Below are 15,260 nucleotides of genomic sequence, written 5' to 3'. Positions count from 1 at the left end.
CCACTGTGTTTGACAGATGAGGTGGTGGTCAGTAAAGGATTTTTATGTTTGTGTGTGTGGTTTCATCACTCAATAGAAATTTATACCAGATCTGCACACGTTTCCTTTTTTTATGCTTTTATTAAGTGCACTAATGCCATTGTGGGGTTTCTGTCACCCTGAATCCTCAGAAGGTATGTTCATGAAGTCTTCTCTTTTCATCTTTGGCAAAGAAACATGTGCACCTACTTCCTGGAGGACATTATTAACTGGCTTTGCAGAGCAGCCATAAAGTTCTTTTTTCCTCCCCCTTCAGGTCACAGAGTTTATTTGGTTTGTAGAACAACAACACTTCTTGAATACTGCTGCAAATTTATGTTATAAACTAACTTTCTAGATTCCAGAATCATAAATCTAATTAAAATTTAATTTAGTTTAATTCGATTCAATTCAATTTACGGGGGGAAAAAAGCAAAGAGAGGGAGGAAAACAGAGAGAGATGAAAAAAGGCAAAGACTAAAGCAACAATAACAAAGAAGGAAGGCGAACGCTCCTGTAGGGTAGATAATTAAACAATTTTCTATAAAACCTGCATGGTCAGTGCATACTATTTACATCCTCATCCACAAACATCCATTAATTACATCAGCAGCAGTACAGACTTGTTCTTTATGCTTCAGCCAAAACAGTTTGACCTCACAGACACAAACCTTTCTTTCCAATAACAAAGCCCCAAAAAGTGTATTAGTGTTCATACAACTTACAGAATGAATGCTTAAAAGTAGCATAGATAATTACTAGGGGTGCAACGATACACAAAATTCACGGTTCGGTTCGGTTCGATACTTTGGTGTCACGGTTCGATATTTTTTCGATACAAAAAAAATGTTCATGCATTTTTAATTTGTCATTTATTAAAATTATAAATATATATTTTAACTCAAAAGTACAGTTTTTAAATTTAACCCTAACCCTAACCCTTGTGCGCGTTTTTTATTTTGACAGCGAATGCGCACCTGCGGACCACTTATGTGCAGCCCTGGTTATATAGCTCGTCATATTGCAGCCACAGAAATTATTTTGTCCATGAAACCATAAAGCTGCACTTTCTTTTTGCCTTATAGTCTGATTTGTCATAACTTCTCCGTTTTGTGGTAAGCTTTTCTTTGGCTGTCACTTCTTCACCCTGACCTGTCTTATTTGGCTCAGCAGAACTGAAATGCTTTTACACACTCACTCACATAAGCTCAGCGATTCTCTGCGCGATCAACCTCTCACATGTTTAAGCTTGCTGCGGGAGATTTCACTTGTCATGTTTGCATAGTAAGCTAACGATTAATAAGACGATGTCAGAGGAATTGGTGCACAAATTATCATCACTCACAGATCAGTGCTGTCGCTCTCTATACACAGTTCGCACGATTGCAAAGTGAAAGCAAAAAAACAAGCGCAAATTCAAACGCGACTTCAATATGTCACATATTGACAGTGGCTCACCGATGCCAATGACATAATTACCCAGCTACATTTCTGAAAGAATGCAAAAGCATTGACATATATTTTTCCTACAATAGCCCGACGGGCAGGGAAGAGAAAGATTTTGGTAGCCCGACTGAAAAAAATCGCTAGCTCCAGGACGTCGGGCTAGCGATATTGCAAGCCCTGTATCTGATTGAGGAATCACTCATCTTTGGAAAAGAGAGTTTATTACAGAGAAATGTCTCTTTCCAAAATAAAAGCTATACTATCCGCTTCTTCTGGGCTATATTCTCAGCAGCATAAGGAGAATCATGTGCTAACAGCTGTCTAAATGACTCGGCTAAAGTTAGTAGCATGCTTGTTGTTTTTGTCTTTGCACTAGGATGATGTCGGTGTAAATGTGCAGTCATATTCGTTGTGTTCCCACTAGTGCTTTCAGGTTAATCTCGTTGAAATGACCTTAACGCCACAACACGGCAAATCTCCGTTAACGAGCTACCGCCGATCGCTCCGTGCATGGGGCTAGACAGCCAACACGTTAACGAGCTAACTGCGCTAACACACTAGTTCACACCAATGTAATTGAGCATTGCATGGCACATCCAACATACTGTTTTACTTTAGTCCATGACTCGCTTACCTTCAGGGTCATACGTCACATGAAAACCAAAATAATTCCAAACGCCAGATCTGAATGAGGGTCAATTTGCCTGTTGCAAGGAGAGCTTAACTTCTGTCTCGCTAGCTTGCCCTGTGCTCTTCCTTCTGACTATGCTGTCTGTGTGGAGCGCTCAGTGGATCTGCGCTCGACAGTGCAGCCTAGGCGGAGTAGTCGAACACAGATTCACTGAGCGCTCCACACAGACAGCATCGTCAGAAGGAAAATTGATAAAATAAATTACAAATGTTGTATTGTTCGATACATATGCGTACCGAACCGAAAGCACTGTATCGAACGGTTCAATATCGATACGAATATCGTTGCACCCCTAATAATTACCTCAGTAAAGGATATGGTTTGTTTTATCGTTATTATTGTTATAATTGTTTCTTAGCTGTTTTTAATTGCCTAATGCTATCTTGTAACAGAAAATACAATAACACACTAACCATCACTTTACTTTGCTGGAAAGGTCAGATCGGCTCAGAACATCTTCAGGCAGAACTGGGACACCAAAAAACCCAAACCTTCCTAATATTTGAGAGTTTTCAAACACACTATCAACCTCTGTTTGAACCAACCTTTGAGCTGCCCCCACTGTCCCATTTCCTGGAAGGTTCCTAGAAGCAGCCCATTGGTTCCCTTGTTAACACCATTAGCCTTGAATGATGGAAAGGGCCAGATAAATGCATGTGTGCATGCACGCACACGCACAGAAAGAACATCATTATGGTGGGCTGTGTGTGTGTGTGTGTGTGTGTGTGTGCCGTGTCTTACACTCTTTACCACCACTGGTGATTATTTTATAAATCAATACTCTGGGCCAGCTGGCCAGTGTTTTTGTGTATTAGCCTCTGGATACAGACAGTAATATGGTCAGCATAGACTAGACAAACAGATTAATACATTAAAGACGTCACTATGGCGTTGCTTGCTTACTTGTAAGTCACGACAGGCATCTAGAAAAGTGAAAGGTCTAAATTGTGTTTTGGTGCCAACGAGTCTGCAGGGTTTAAATGACGTCAAAGCTCAGAATTTGTGGCTTGAGTTTTTGCTGATGCTCACTTGCCCTCAATGTTCACTGCTCTTGTCTTACATTTGACGTGGGGAGTGATTGCATTTCAACTTGATTCGTTCAGTGTTGATAAGGTTAGCAGAGACAAAGTTGTGCCGTGTTTGCGAACCGGTAAAACGGCGTGTTAGAGGCACTAGCAGGTTCCTAAAAGTGAATGTGTTTGAGGTGCACAAAGACTCTGTCCTCAGAGAGAGCCTTCTTTACGGAAACACCACCTTTTCTAATATGAAGCTTAATGGATAATGTTTGGTTCTTACAGAATGTGTATGGATCTGTGGAGTTCTGGGAAATGCAGAATACGCAGTTAATCGATAAAGTGTAGAGTAGCCTCCTCTTGCCAACTGTGACTTATGTAGCAACAGCACTGAACACACATACACTGACCCGGGATTTTCATTGTGTTTGTTTATTTCATCACTGGATTTTTTTCCTGCCTATTTATTTCTTTTCACTCTCACCTGCCGCATACGTTGCTGTCTTCGTCACCACGAGCCACCGCACGCATTCTATCGTAATTAAATGCTTTTTTTCCCTGCTGAACTTTAAATCCTCGTCTTTATTTTACCTCCTGCATCCCCACCCAACTCCCACCTCGTTCCCTAAACCAAAATTAGATTCCCTGTTTACCCAAAGGAGAATGGCTTGTATTACTCTTCAAACATAAACACAGTGGTAATCGCTTTGTCTGTTTTTCACATGTGCAGCCATGCAATCAAGCGCAGAAACCCATATGGGTTTTTTTTTCCTTCTAGGAATCTGATGGTGGTACAGGCACTGCGGTCCTGTGGTCTTTCTCTCTTTTGCTCCTGGTATTGGAGATCGTTTCTCATATTTGCCTAGACTGTGTGCGTGCATAGACCTTGAGCCCGTGTTATTTGTGTGTGTTGCATTTCACTGTGGCCTGCTTCCCATTGATTTGAGGTGGCAAGACTACTGCTGTTGTTGTTTTCTGGCAGCAGTTTACCACATGGGTTCATCCGGTGGGGGTGGGGGGGGGTGGCATAATAACCTTTTCGGTTTTCCAATGGATTATAATATGGCTCTGGATTATAGTGCTTGCCTGCCCCCTATAATACCTAATTTAGAGCCCTGGTACTGTACTGGAGGATGTAATGATGAAGTGTGCGCTGCAAAAGGATCCATTCCCTAGTAAAGTCAGGGAATGTGTTTCAGTGTCGGAAGTCCCCATTTTCACACCTTTGTTTGTAGATTTTTTTCACTGTCCTATTTTATTTCTCTCTTTCTTCCTTTCTTTCTTTCTTCAGCCTCACCCTCTTTATTTTCCTCACTCTTTCCTCTGCTGCTCATTTAGGTCATTTGTGCTCTCAAGGTACTTTGCCTCGAGTGGAAGAAGTCAGTTCCCATGAAAGTCTGTTGAGCCTTCTTTGAGGCTCACAATGCAATGTTATGGAAATGCTAACATCAGCTTCTGAGTGCATACCCTGACTCAATTTTGGCCAAGCTGTTTGCCTCTCTGGTCAGGCCTATGACCAAAGTCAGCTCGAATGTCACTTCTACTAATCAACACACTGCAGAAAATCTTTGTTGGCGTTTCTCAAATGAAACGAAACAGTGAGCTGTTGAAATTAATCATGATCATGTTTGTTTTTCACTTTGTTTGTGTGCAGCATGTACTCAGTCGTCTTAGAGATGTGTGCGTAGTATCATCAGTTGCTCTGCTTTTGAATCAGCGTCATATGCCATGCGTTCGAACAATAAGGGGCCTCCTTCCTCCTTTTTGTTGGATACCTGGTACACAATGCTACTGTTTCTGCACGGCTTCAGTGCCCTTTTTTTGAGATCACGATCAAGCACGTCTCCAAAGTAGCCTGCATGAGGTAACACTTGTTGTGGAAGTTTTCCATTTAAATAAAGCCTGCAGACGAGCGGTGAGCGGTAGCTAACATTCTTTAATCAAAACACAAAAGAACAGAAAAACCAAGCTTGGTGGAGAGCCTGCATGATCGCGGGGCAGACGGAGACACGGAGTCTCTCTGAGCCTAGCATGGCTCTCAGTTAAATACCTTTTCCAGGAACAAAAGGCAGTACACAGCTGTTTCACACCTTAAGGTTCACACTCCCTTGCTACCTCCCAGAGTCCTCGAAGAGACAAAAGACTCTTCCTGTGGAGTTGTCTGCTTCCCCCAACTTCCTTACTAGACCCCCACCATCTGTCTTACTGTATGAGTGTGAGACATGTTAAAATCCAGTGGCACCAAGGCATTATACAATAAAATAATGTGATTAATACATAAGTAAAATAAATTCCAATACACACTATCAACCAGTTAGAGCACATAAATTACTGAGTGCTCATTGATCTGTAGTGTGACGGGGAGTCGTAGTGATGGTGAACTCTCTTGAACTCACCCTCAAGAGAGCCTGCAGCTTTAACGAAAGCCCTGACATTATATTTTATTGCTTTGATGGTTATATTGGCATTTTGCTGCCTTTTAGAAGATGGCTGAGCTACGACCTTTTTTTTAAAAAACTTTTTTCATCCACCTGTAAATGAAGTAGTACAAGGAGATGCCAGAAGTTGATCTCATCTATTAATATCTCACTACCCGCTACCCTGGAATGGGAGGTGGCTAGTGTCACAGCTCTCACTCATCTATCATAGAAGTCACAGTGCATCTATGATATCACAGTGTAAGCACAGTGATAGTGTCACAGTGTTAATGCTAGTGTGATGTTCCTGCCTTCTGGTAATTGGGAACGGTGGGTATGAAAAGGTCACTCTCTTTTTGACTGTGTGTGTGTGTGTGTGTGTGTGTGTGTGTGTGTGTGTGTGTGTGAGTGTGTGTGTGTGTGTGTGTGTGTGTGTGTGCGCCTCTCTGCTGTTACATCTTTATGAGACTTACATTGAGTTCTGAACAATTTTGAGGGCATTTTGACCAGTCCTTACTCCGTCAAATGTAAGACTATATTTTTACTGGCTGTCTCCTGGAGTTCATTTCAGGGAACTGTCAAAGGTAAATGAAAAATTGACTGACATAAGATGAATGTCTGTGTGTGCTGTTATGTGGAGGAAACCAGTGGAGGAAACTGGTTGAGGGGGTGGGCTGGGTGGGAGGTGAGGAGGGGGGATGGGATAAGCATAGCTGGACAGTAAGCCCTTGTTTCAAAAGATAATTGCATTTCTCTCACCTGTTACCCTTTACAGGCCTTAAAGAGTGCCACAATGAGCTCATACTGGTGTGCTGGAAAGGGCGATGTCATCGATAACTGGTGTCGCTGTGACCTGAGTGCCTTCAGCAAAGATGGCCTGCCTAACTGCAGTCCCCTCAGGCAGCCGATGTAAGTGTGAGGTGACACTATGACACTTTGGAATCCATGCACATACACAAGAGAGGTTTTATGGATGCATGCACCAGTGCACTGCAGGGACACTTATACGCACATGGATATGCGCACACATACACACTTACCTGTCTCTCTCGACTCCAGGGGCACTTGAGAAAGCTGTAGACATAAGCACAGTCCCTGAAGTTCTAATAACTGTCAGTCGGCCCTTACACTTCCCTGACAAGAACATGCTCTCATTCAGGGTGTCCTAATAATACCCCTGAGCCTTTTGTGAGTCATCCGCCCAAGCGATTGTTGCCTTAAAAAATCTTTAAAAAGAAACAGGAAGTTGAAAGGGCAAGACTTTGATGATAAATTATCTAAAGTCATAAAAAAATCATAACTAAAAAAATGAACAAACTGGATTCATTTTATTTTTGATTTGCATAATTAAAGCAGTAAATTGTATTATGGCACACATCATTAATGCATTCAAAAGAATTATCCCTATTATAGTTTGGTTGACACAGCGGATTATAAAGTCCAAGTCCAAGAAACTGACAACATAAGATCATATTTCCCTACCCTCCCAATGCATGGATACCCAAAGGCTGGAAGAGCAGCAGCAGGAGGAAAAACAGAATAGGTGCAAGTGATAACAGATATTGCAATCATTAAGCCAAGTATAGGCCCCCAATAAACCATCTACCTATACAATGTGTTCGTCGCCTATAAGAGCTAGCATAGGTTCCAACCCTTCTGCATCCCTGAACTTGATAAGTGTTTAAGAAAATGGGTGTATGGATACAAGAAAAACACAGAATGAAAAGAGGCCCTGGGGGTGGGGGGAGGTTGCAAAGCAGCTTGCACTTGCACAATTGTAAGTATCCTAAAGCACCGAAAGTAGTTTTCCCTAAATTAGAAGTTTTTCTAAATACATTTTTCAGAGTTTTAGCTTGAATGAATTGCTGACAGTTTGCCTTATTTTAAAGTTTTTCTTCCATGTTTTTAGGGCCATATGCTGCATGCATATGCCTCTTGACTGGCTAAGCCAGTTTATACATTCATTGAGGGTTTCTAGCTTACGTGTATAAATGGTATGGAGGTAACTGACTGGTCCTTCTCTTTGTGACTTTTTAAAGTTTTACTGGACCATTTAAATAGCAAAATAATCAGTTCCATCCTTTATTAACAGCTGTTTCTTTTGTAATGATTGTGCAGAGAAAACTCTGTGAGTTTTGGCAGTTCAGTACCATTCCTGTGGGCCCAAATGTTATAATATATGCTGACCCTTGACTTTTAAGCCAAGAAGCAAAATAGATAGGAAGTGATATTGAAATCAGACTCTAGTTTATTTTGCACAGATGTTATAGAAGTACTCTGAAATGCATAAACCTTTTGACTGTTTTCTTAGTATTTTGTTTATGAATTGTGGTTGTTGACTTACTTGATGCCACAAACAGAGTTTTGGTTTCTGTAACTCTACGACCTGACAAAAAAAAAAGCCCAAGAGTCACTGCAGCTGCCAAAATCTCCAACTCTGGTTAGTGGTAGACACATTAAGAACCTGAAATAAATATTATTATTGTGTGTGAGGATAAAACTGAGCATCAAAACAGCTAACCTCTTTCATGGCATTGTCACAGACACAGCTGGAGAGCAGACAAAAATTGAAATGTTGTTCTTTTATCTCTTTTGAGGGATTAAAGGGGGAAAACTACACATGGAAAGCTGCTGGAGCACATGTGGCTTTGGAATGCTGTTTTGTTCCAAGTCTCTGTTTGCTTTCAGCATAAAGCATACGCTGATACAATCCTATGTGAAACTCCAGATGAGGATGCCAAATAGTTGTGGAAGCATTTTATCTCATTGTTCATATATGTCTGGTTTTTTTTGTGTGTTTTTTTTTTATCTTATCTTGTATTCTCTGTATTGTTTAGTTTGCGCCTATCCCCTTACCTGGAGCCCTCAAGCACAATGGTCGCCCTGGAGTGGATGGATGTGGAGCCTCTGATTGGCTGCAAAGTTTCTGACTACATCATCCAGCACAAACGAGTGGAGGATCCCTCAGAGGCAGAGATCTACACAGGTAGAGGAGCTTAAATTGGCTAAAAGCATCTTTTTAATTAAGCTTTCTTATTGTTGGTCTTTGTTCCACATATATTCATAGCAACATATAAAAGTACAAATAGTTACATTCACAAACACAAAAGCTGAGAATAAGAAATGTTTATACTATTGATTCTATAATAAATAAAGTCTGTTATGCATTGAGTTAGAAGCCTAACCTTTATGTTAGGAGATCTGAGATGGGATTGGGCTTGCAGGAAAAGCAATTACCCACATCAGGTGATGTACTGCTGGAACACTGATGAGCTTTAGGTCAAGCTGGAGTGAGAGACTCCTTTTTTTCAGATTGGTGATGAAGCGATGTCGGAAAGGAAGATGAGAGATTTCACTGACAGATACAAGAATAAAGATGTTTAATGAGTTGATTAGAAGACTCAAATAAGAAGAATTAAACTTACATTTGCAGTGAATGAGTTTAAAGCTTTTGTCTGGATACAGAACAGGCGTGGGAGTTCAGACTGAGGATGGGAGAAGATGACGTAGGACAATTTATCAGGGACGTAAATGGTACTGACCGCTGCACTGTGGGGATAGGGGAATGGTCATGGTAGTGACGGGAGGTGGGGTGAGTCAGGGAAAAGGGCAAGATTTAATAATATTGGAGAAATGAGATGGTCTGGCTTTAGACACTGGGATGCACGGACAGGCCATCCATCATCCAGGGGAGGAGCTAATGAAGCGTGGGCACCAGAGAAAGAGAGGGCACAGATAGCTAGACAGAGCCATGCTGGCAGAGGTGAGGTACGGAGGGGCAGATGGTGTGGGTGACTCACTTTGCTATGTGCCAGTCACCACTCTAATTCATGTTATAACAGAGAACAATGCAGATTGAAATCATTGTCTTCATCTTTTGTCTTTTTAACTTTATTCTGTGTTTTTTTCTTTCTGAACTTTCTTTAACCCTTTAAAGCCGGTCAGAGCGGACACGCTCCATTTTGCGTAACTATTTTTAAATCCCGGTAGCTCTGCAACCACGTAAGCTAGCGCAATAATTTTTTTTTTGCATATGAAACCGGAGGAGTTGTACTTACATCTTATGCCATCAGCTTGTCCTCGGTCACAGTTTCCTTCCACATATAGCTTTGCAAAAACTGCATAAAAAGCACTTGCAGCAACAAAAACATAATATTCCAGAAACACGCTTTACCGATCCGATCAGCTGTTTGTAACACTTCCTACGTCCATCAGCGTGAACTATCGCATGTCCTGCATGACCTGCCCGAAACCGGAAGTGACGTCATTTTGCGGAAATGTAGTCTTTTTTACCATCGTGGCCTTATGAGCCTATACTTGTATTTTTAAAAGTTATGTTTGACTTTATGACTTTCTGTGTCGTTTCTGGGATGCTGAGGACTCATATTGCACTGCTGGAAATAGTTTATTTTGATGCATATGCTGTTATTTTGCAAATTTGCACTGTAATATATTTTTTTCGTTTTTCCTGCAGTATATGAAAATTGGTGTATCTCAAAAATAAAACTATGAAGACACTCAAAATAAATTTCCCGTGGTGGGAAACTAGTTTGTGCAACTTTTTTGTATTTACAGTTTTGAGGGATAAGCCTCTTAAATTTCTCTAACTAGAAATATATGTTAAAAAAACAAAAACGATTTTCAATTTTTTTGTAGTTTATTGCACTTTTTTGCAATTTATGTAATTACTATGCACTTAATGCAGACATATTATTAAAATTTGGGCTATAATGGTTGTATTTATGTATAGCAACTTGAAATGCTCCAAAAAATGGCTCGGTTCTATGGTATGTCTTAAAGGGTTAAAATAGGAGTTTGGTGACAAGCAGTGCACTTACATGCTCCATATGTTTACTTAATATATATGACACTTCTAATGACCCACTTTTGCCTTTGTATACCAAAACAGTGGATTTAAAATAAATCAGTGGTGTGATCAGGGTTTAACAAAAGTATCCCATCAACTTTTTAGGACTTACATTGAATGTACTATTGGAAAATGATTAAAAAGCAGCCAAATGAGACTCATTCTCTTTTTATTACATAAAAAAGCAAATGAATGATATGGAGTCATTTCCAAGCATTCAGTTTGCATTTGGTAGCTTTTCACTACAACTCTTAATAAAGACGTGTCAATCCAAGTGAAGGAGACCATCATTAGGCTGAAAAAAACCTGTCAGAGAACTTTAGGAGTGGCCAAATCAACAGCCTAGTACATCCAATGTGCTGGCTGGCTCTGCAGCATCACCACAGCAGACAGCTATTGGATCATTGCATAATTCTTTCCTTGGTTAAGAAAAACATCTTCACAACTTTAGCAAAGTCAAGAAAACCCTCAAGAAGACATCAATGTCAAAGTCTGCAATCGAGAAATGAAATAAATACAGAGGGTTTACGACAATGTACAATTCACAGATTATACTCAAAAGCAGAAAGACCAGATTTGACTTTTCTAACTGAGCCTGCCAAGTTCAGGGAGGAAAAAAGTATATATTTAAAAAATGTTAAAACAATCTTTGGACACATGAAATCAAGATTAACTTGTTACAAAATGATGGGAAAGAAAAGTATGGAGAATAAATAGAAACAGCTCATTAGCTGAAGCATATCACATTATCTGTCAAACATGATGCAGGCGCTGTTATGGCATGGGCATATATAGCAGACGGTGGAACCAAGCCACTGGTTTTTAATAATGACGTGATTGCTGATAGAAGTAGCAGGATGAATTGCGAAGTGTAGAGAGAAATAATCTCTGCTCAGATTCAGCCCCGTTCTGCAAAACTGATCAGATGGCGCAAATGGATAGCGTCCCAAAGCGTACTGCTAAAGCAGGCCAAGAGTTTCTCCATGCAAAGTTTGGTGATATTCTTCATTGCTTAAGTCAGTCAACTGATCTCAACCCAATAGAGCAAGTTTTGCAGTGGAATCTTCTCAAAACAGGAGATGCAGCGTTTGATGATTTCCAGGGGTTCAAGACTGCCTGCTGTTACTGACTGAAAATGATTTATTTAAAATGATGTTAGGCCAATTACACGTGGAGCCTCTAAATTTGACGGACTGTATAGCTGAACTTCCTAAACAGTTAAAGCAATACATTTGTCAATTCCCTTAAATTAAAGCTAAAATCCAGCACTTCAATCACACCTTGATTTAAAACCCACTGTGATGGTGTACAGAGGCAAAATTACAAAATTGGTTTCATTGTGCAAATAGTTATGGACCTAACTGTAAAGGCTGCCTCTTAAAATCAAGAGATCCAGTTCTCTGAGCTCAACAAATAAAGGAGCATGTTTTTCAAGAACTGCCGTTTTCTCACACTTATGTATTTTGAAGTTATTGGACTTTATTTATTTAAGAAGAATTTCAGAAGCATTTACTGGGAAACAAATTGTGAAACCAAAAGCTGAAATTAAAAAAACGTCCAGCTGAGCACTATACAATACTCACCTTGTGTATAAAAAGTGCAATATGTTTTAAAGCCGAGCCATTCCTCAGTGCTATATTTTTTTCTCAGCTCCTCCTGCCTTTCACAGACAAATGCACATTGACAGATTTCCTTATGGCAGCTGCCACTAAGGCCAGCTTTCGTTGGCCAAGCAGCAGTTTGGGGGATAAACCTTTTGCTTGAGGGCATCTTGGTGGTTTTTTGGATACAAGTGTTTCTCCTTCATTTTCCCCGTTCACATTTTCCGAGACTGTGTGACGATATGAACCACTGAGCTCGTAGTCAAGCTTCTCCAACATCTTAGGGTGGGTACACTCTAGGATTATTCGGCTGAATTACAGTAAAACCATGTTTGACCATTCTAGGGAAAAATCCTGATCCAAAGCTTAAGTCAGGGATGACAGTTGGCACTATAAAGCAGTGTGAGGTGATATTCACTTTTCATGTGTTAAAGAGGGAATATTATGGAAGATGTGACTTTTTGTATTTTTATATTTGAATGTTGAATAAGGGACTAGTTTATTATAAAAGTGCTCTTTGAAGCATTTGGCTCTTCCATGATAAATTACAGGACACCTATGGTGTTCAGAAATGTAAACATAAAACATACAAATAACAGTTGTTTCTCAGTATTACTGGAAACAAAAAGCTAGATAAAACACTAATAACAATGTATGGTAGAGAGGGATGAGCATGACCGCATCCTACTTAATCAGTAGTAATAGCAGTACCTTCATCCAGGAGATGGGGTATAGCCAAAGCCAGCATTAACCCTCTCAGGCTCAAATTAAATTTTTCTTGCTAATGCACAAAAGAATACCTGCAGTGGTACTTCTGAGTAAAACAAACTCATAAAATATGTATGTGGGGTAATCAGGTTGTTAGCTTTTAACTGTTGCAAATCTGCAACGCCTGTCTTGAGAGGGTTAATGGAACTTGAGGATGCATCTGCATCCATTCAAAGCTGAAACACTGCTACAGGCTGGCGTCTGACATAAAAGAAATATAGACGGCTTCAAACAGACACTCAGCCATGCTGAGTATGAGTCACACATCCAGAGCACACACAGCCATATGCACACTCATACAGATGGCAGACAGAAAGAGTGTGAAGATGCAGACACTTGGATACAGTCTTTATTGGATTCACAAAGCCATGTTTCTATGTTATTGCTGTCTAGACGAGGACAGGAGAAAAGACCGTGTCCCTCTATTGTTCAGGTCAGTCACAGGACATAAATAAGTCCACAGATTTGGCTTCTCTGATTGTGAGAGGGCCGATGTTATCCACTGGAAACCGGCATGTGCAACCTGCTTTTACATGATTTATGATACAAATTAAAGCTGCACTCACATATTTATCCGTTAGACATCAGCAGAGTAAGTCACACACCTCAGCTGAAATGTGTGGGGATAACACTTGGGGGGAAAAAAAGAAGAAGAAAAAAGTAAATTCAGTCATCGCTCCAGTCATCGCTAAAGAGGAAGACTCGCTTTTATTTTTCAAATGCTTTTTTCCACAAGCTGGGGTTAAATAAGCTGATTTGAATGACGTAATGTGCCACCCTTTTGGCTTAGGTTTTTCATCCTTAACAACTTCCTGCATGAATAGATGCAATCATAAAGTCCTTGAAAATCTTTACAGTGAAAGCTCTCTTCCTCCAAGCTAATATTCATAAATGTTTCTGATGTGACTCCGTCTTGCCTGGTGATGCGTATTGATTCTACACCTCAGTTACCTCATAATTGGTAAAGGGGATCTGTGTTTACTGGAAATTTCATGTCAAAGTTTGAGTGTGTTCTTTGGAAGTGCCTTATTCAGTTATAAACCCTCCATCAGTACGGTCGGTGGCGTAAGAACCAGCCACGTTAGCTCCCTGACTTCTCGTTTCTTATGCCACTTCTATGCCTCTCCCTAATTTCTTTTTCTTAGCCTGCTCTACTTGCACTGTATTTGGCCGTGAATCCAGGAAAAGACAATATTATTTTTACATATGGTAGGGCTGTTGTACTAACTGTTATAAACAAAAAAGGCCTTAAAAATAAAAGCAGGTAACAAAATACAATGCGATGCATGAAGTCTGTCAATAGCATGTCTTCCTGCAACCTTAAAACTTTCATCCGTGCCCGAGAAACAGCCCACAACTGAGTTTATTTGCACTTTTTATATATATCATTTGTTGCCATTTGTCTCCGTTCACTCCTTTTCCTCCAAGAAGCATTTATTTTATAACGTTAGCCATTCTAACCACATCTGTACAAGCCATTAGGAACCAATTTTCTTAGCTTATCCTACTTATCAGTACTTTTTGAAAACTTGTCACTTTTTTTTAAGGCTTCACCCTGGTCCCTCACAAATCATGAGTAGTAAGGATAGCAGATGAGCCCTTAGTGCATTTATCTTGTTGTTTATGTGGACAACGCTGTACTAGCAACCCTAAGGTACTTAAATACAATCACGTCCATAGTAGATACCTCTGTGCTATTCTCAAAAGCCTCCAGTTTGCACATAGTAAAACGGGAAATGTTAGTAAAAAGGTTCCTTTTAAGCTTGAACTTCACTATTGCTGGAACCCAGAGTTTATATTGCTACAGTAGAAGTTGGGAAACGTGTGGTTTAAATAACTTGAGAGGTGACACATTGCTGTAGAAGTAATTTGAAATATTGTGTTGTTTTTGCTCCAACTACCTATTCCAGTCAGACTATACTGGCATGCAAAAGAGAATTCTTATAGTTCTGAGCTATTACTGGGGAATCCCGTCCCCAGAATGTGTATCTGCAGTGTGTTGACAGAGACGCTGCCATGCAAAATGCATCCACAGTGATGCACCAATCAGAATCAAAAAATACTGTTGTGGAGTATAGGGCTCTGCAGTTAATACAATTTTCCAGTTATTATTTTCACTTCTGATGAGTATGAAAATAAAACATACAAGATAAAAGAAATGACAGTGCAGCGCTTCATTTTGCAGTGATGCTCTTGATTTGTCTTGTGTTATAAATCTGGCCCAGCGTTTGTCTTTACAGCAGCGCGCTTTCACCCTGCCAGACTGGGGTACAAGCCAAGATGGTGGAAAGAGTGCCTTTGAATTATCAGTTATTTATATTTCAAGGAAATTGACAGTTAAAGCATCTTTGTAAAGTCAACTCTCAACCGGTGAGTCATGTTTTCCTTCAGGGGCTTCCAAAGAATTGTGTCACAACTTACAGATACGCAACTTATGTT

General features: G+C 40.2%; 1 protein-coding gene across 1 annotated transcript in view; it reads left to right on the top strand.

Annotated features, from left to right (window-relative positions):
• Positions 1-15,260, top strand: part of astn2 (astrotactin 2) — a 297,382-nt gene that overhangs the window by 240,287 nt on the left and 41,835 nt on the right. The window contains exons 18-19 of the mRNA XM_085359806.1: positions 6,361-6,494; positions 8,423-8,571. Coding sequence (XP_085215932.1) covers positions 6,361-6,494; positions 8,423-8,571 — 283 coding nt within the window. The remainder of the gene's footprint in view (positions 1-6,360; positions 6,495-8,422; positions 8,572-15,260) is intronic.

This window comes from Diplotaxodon limnothrissa, linkage group LG7 (genome assembly GCF_057381915.1).
Source record: "Diplotaxodon limnothrissa isolate DT_005_m linkage group LG7, D_limnothrissa_male_GT1.1, whole genome shotgun sequence".
NCBI classification, from domain to species: Eukaryota; Metazoa; Chordata; class Actinopteri; order Cichliformes; family Cichlidae; genus Diplotaxodon; species Diplotaxodon limnothrissa.
The sequence above is the reverse complement of the archived record's forward strand: the minus strand, read 5'-3'. Positions and strand labels throughout refer to the sequence as shown.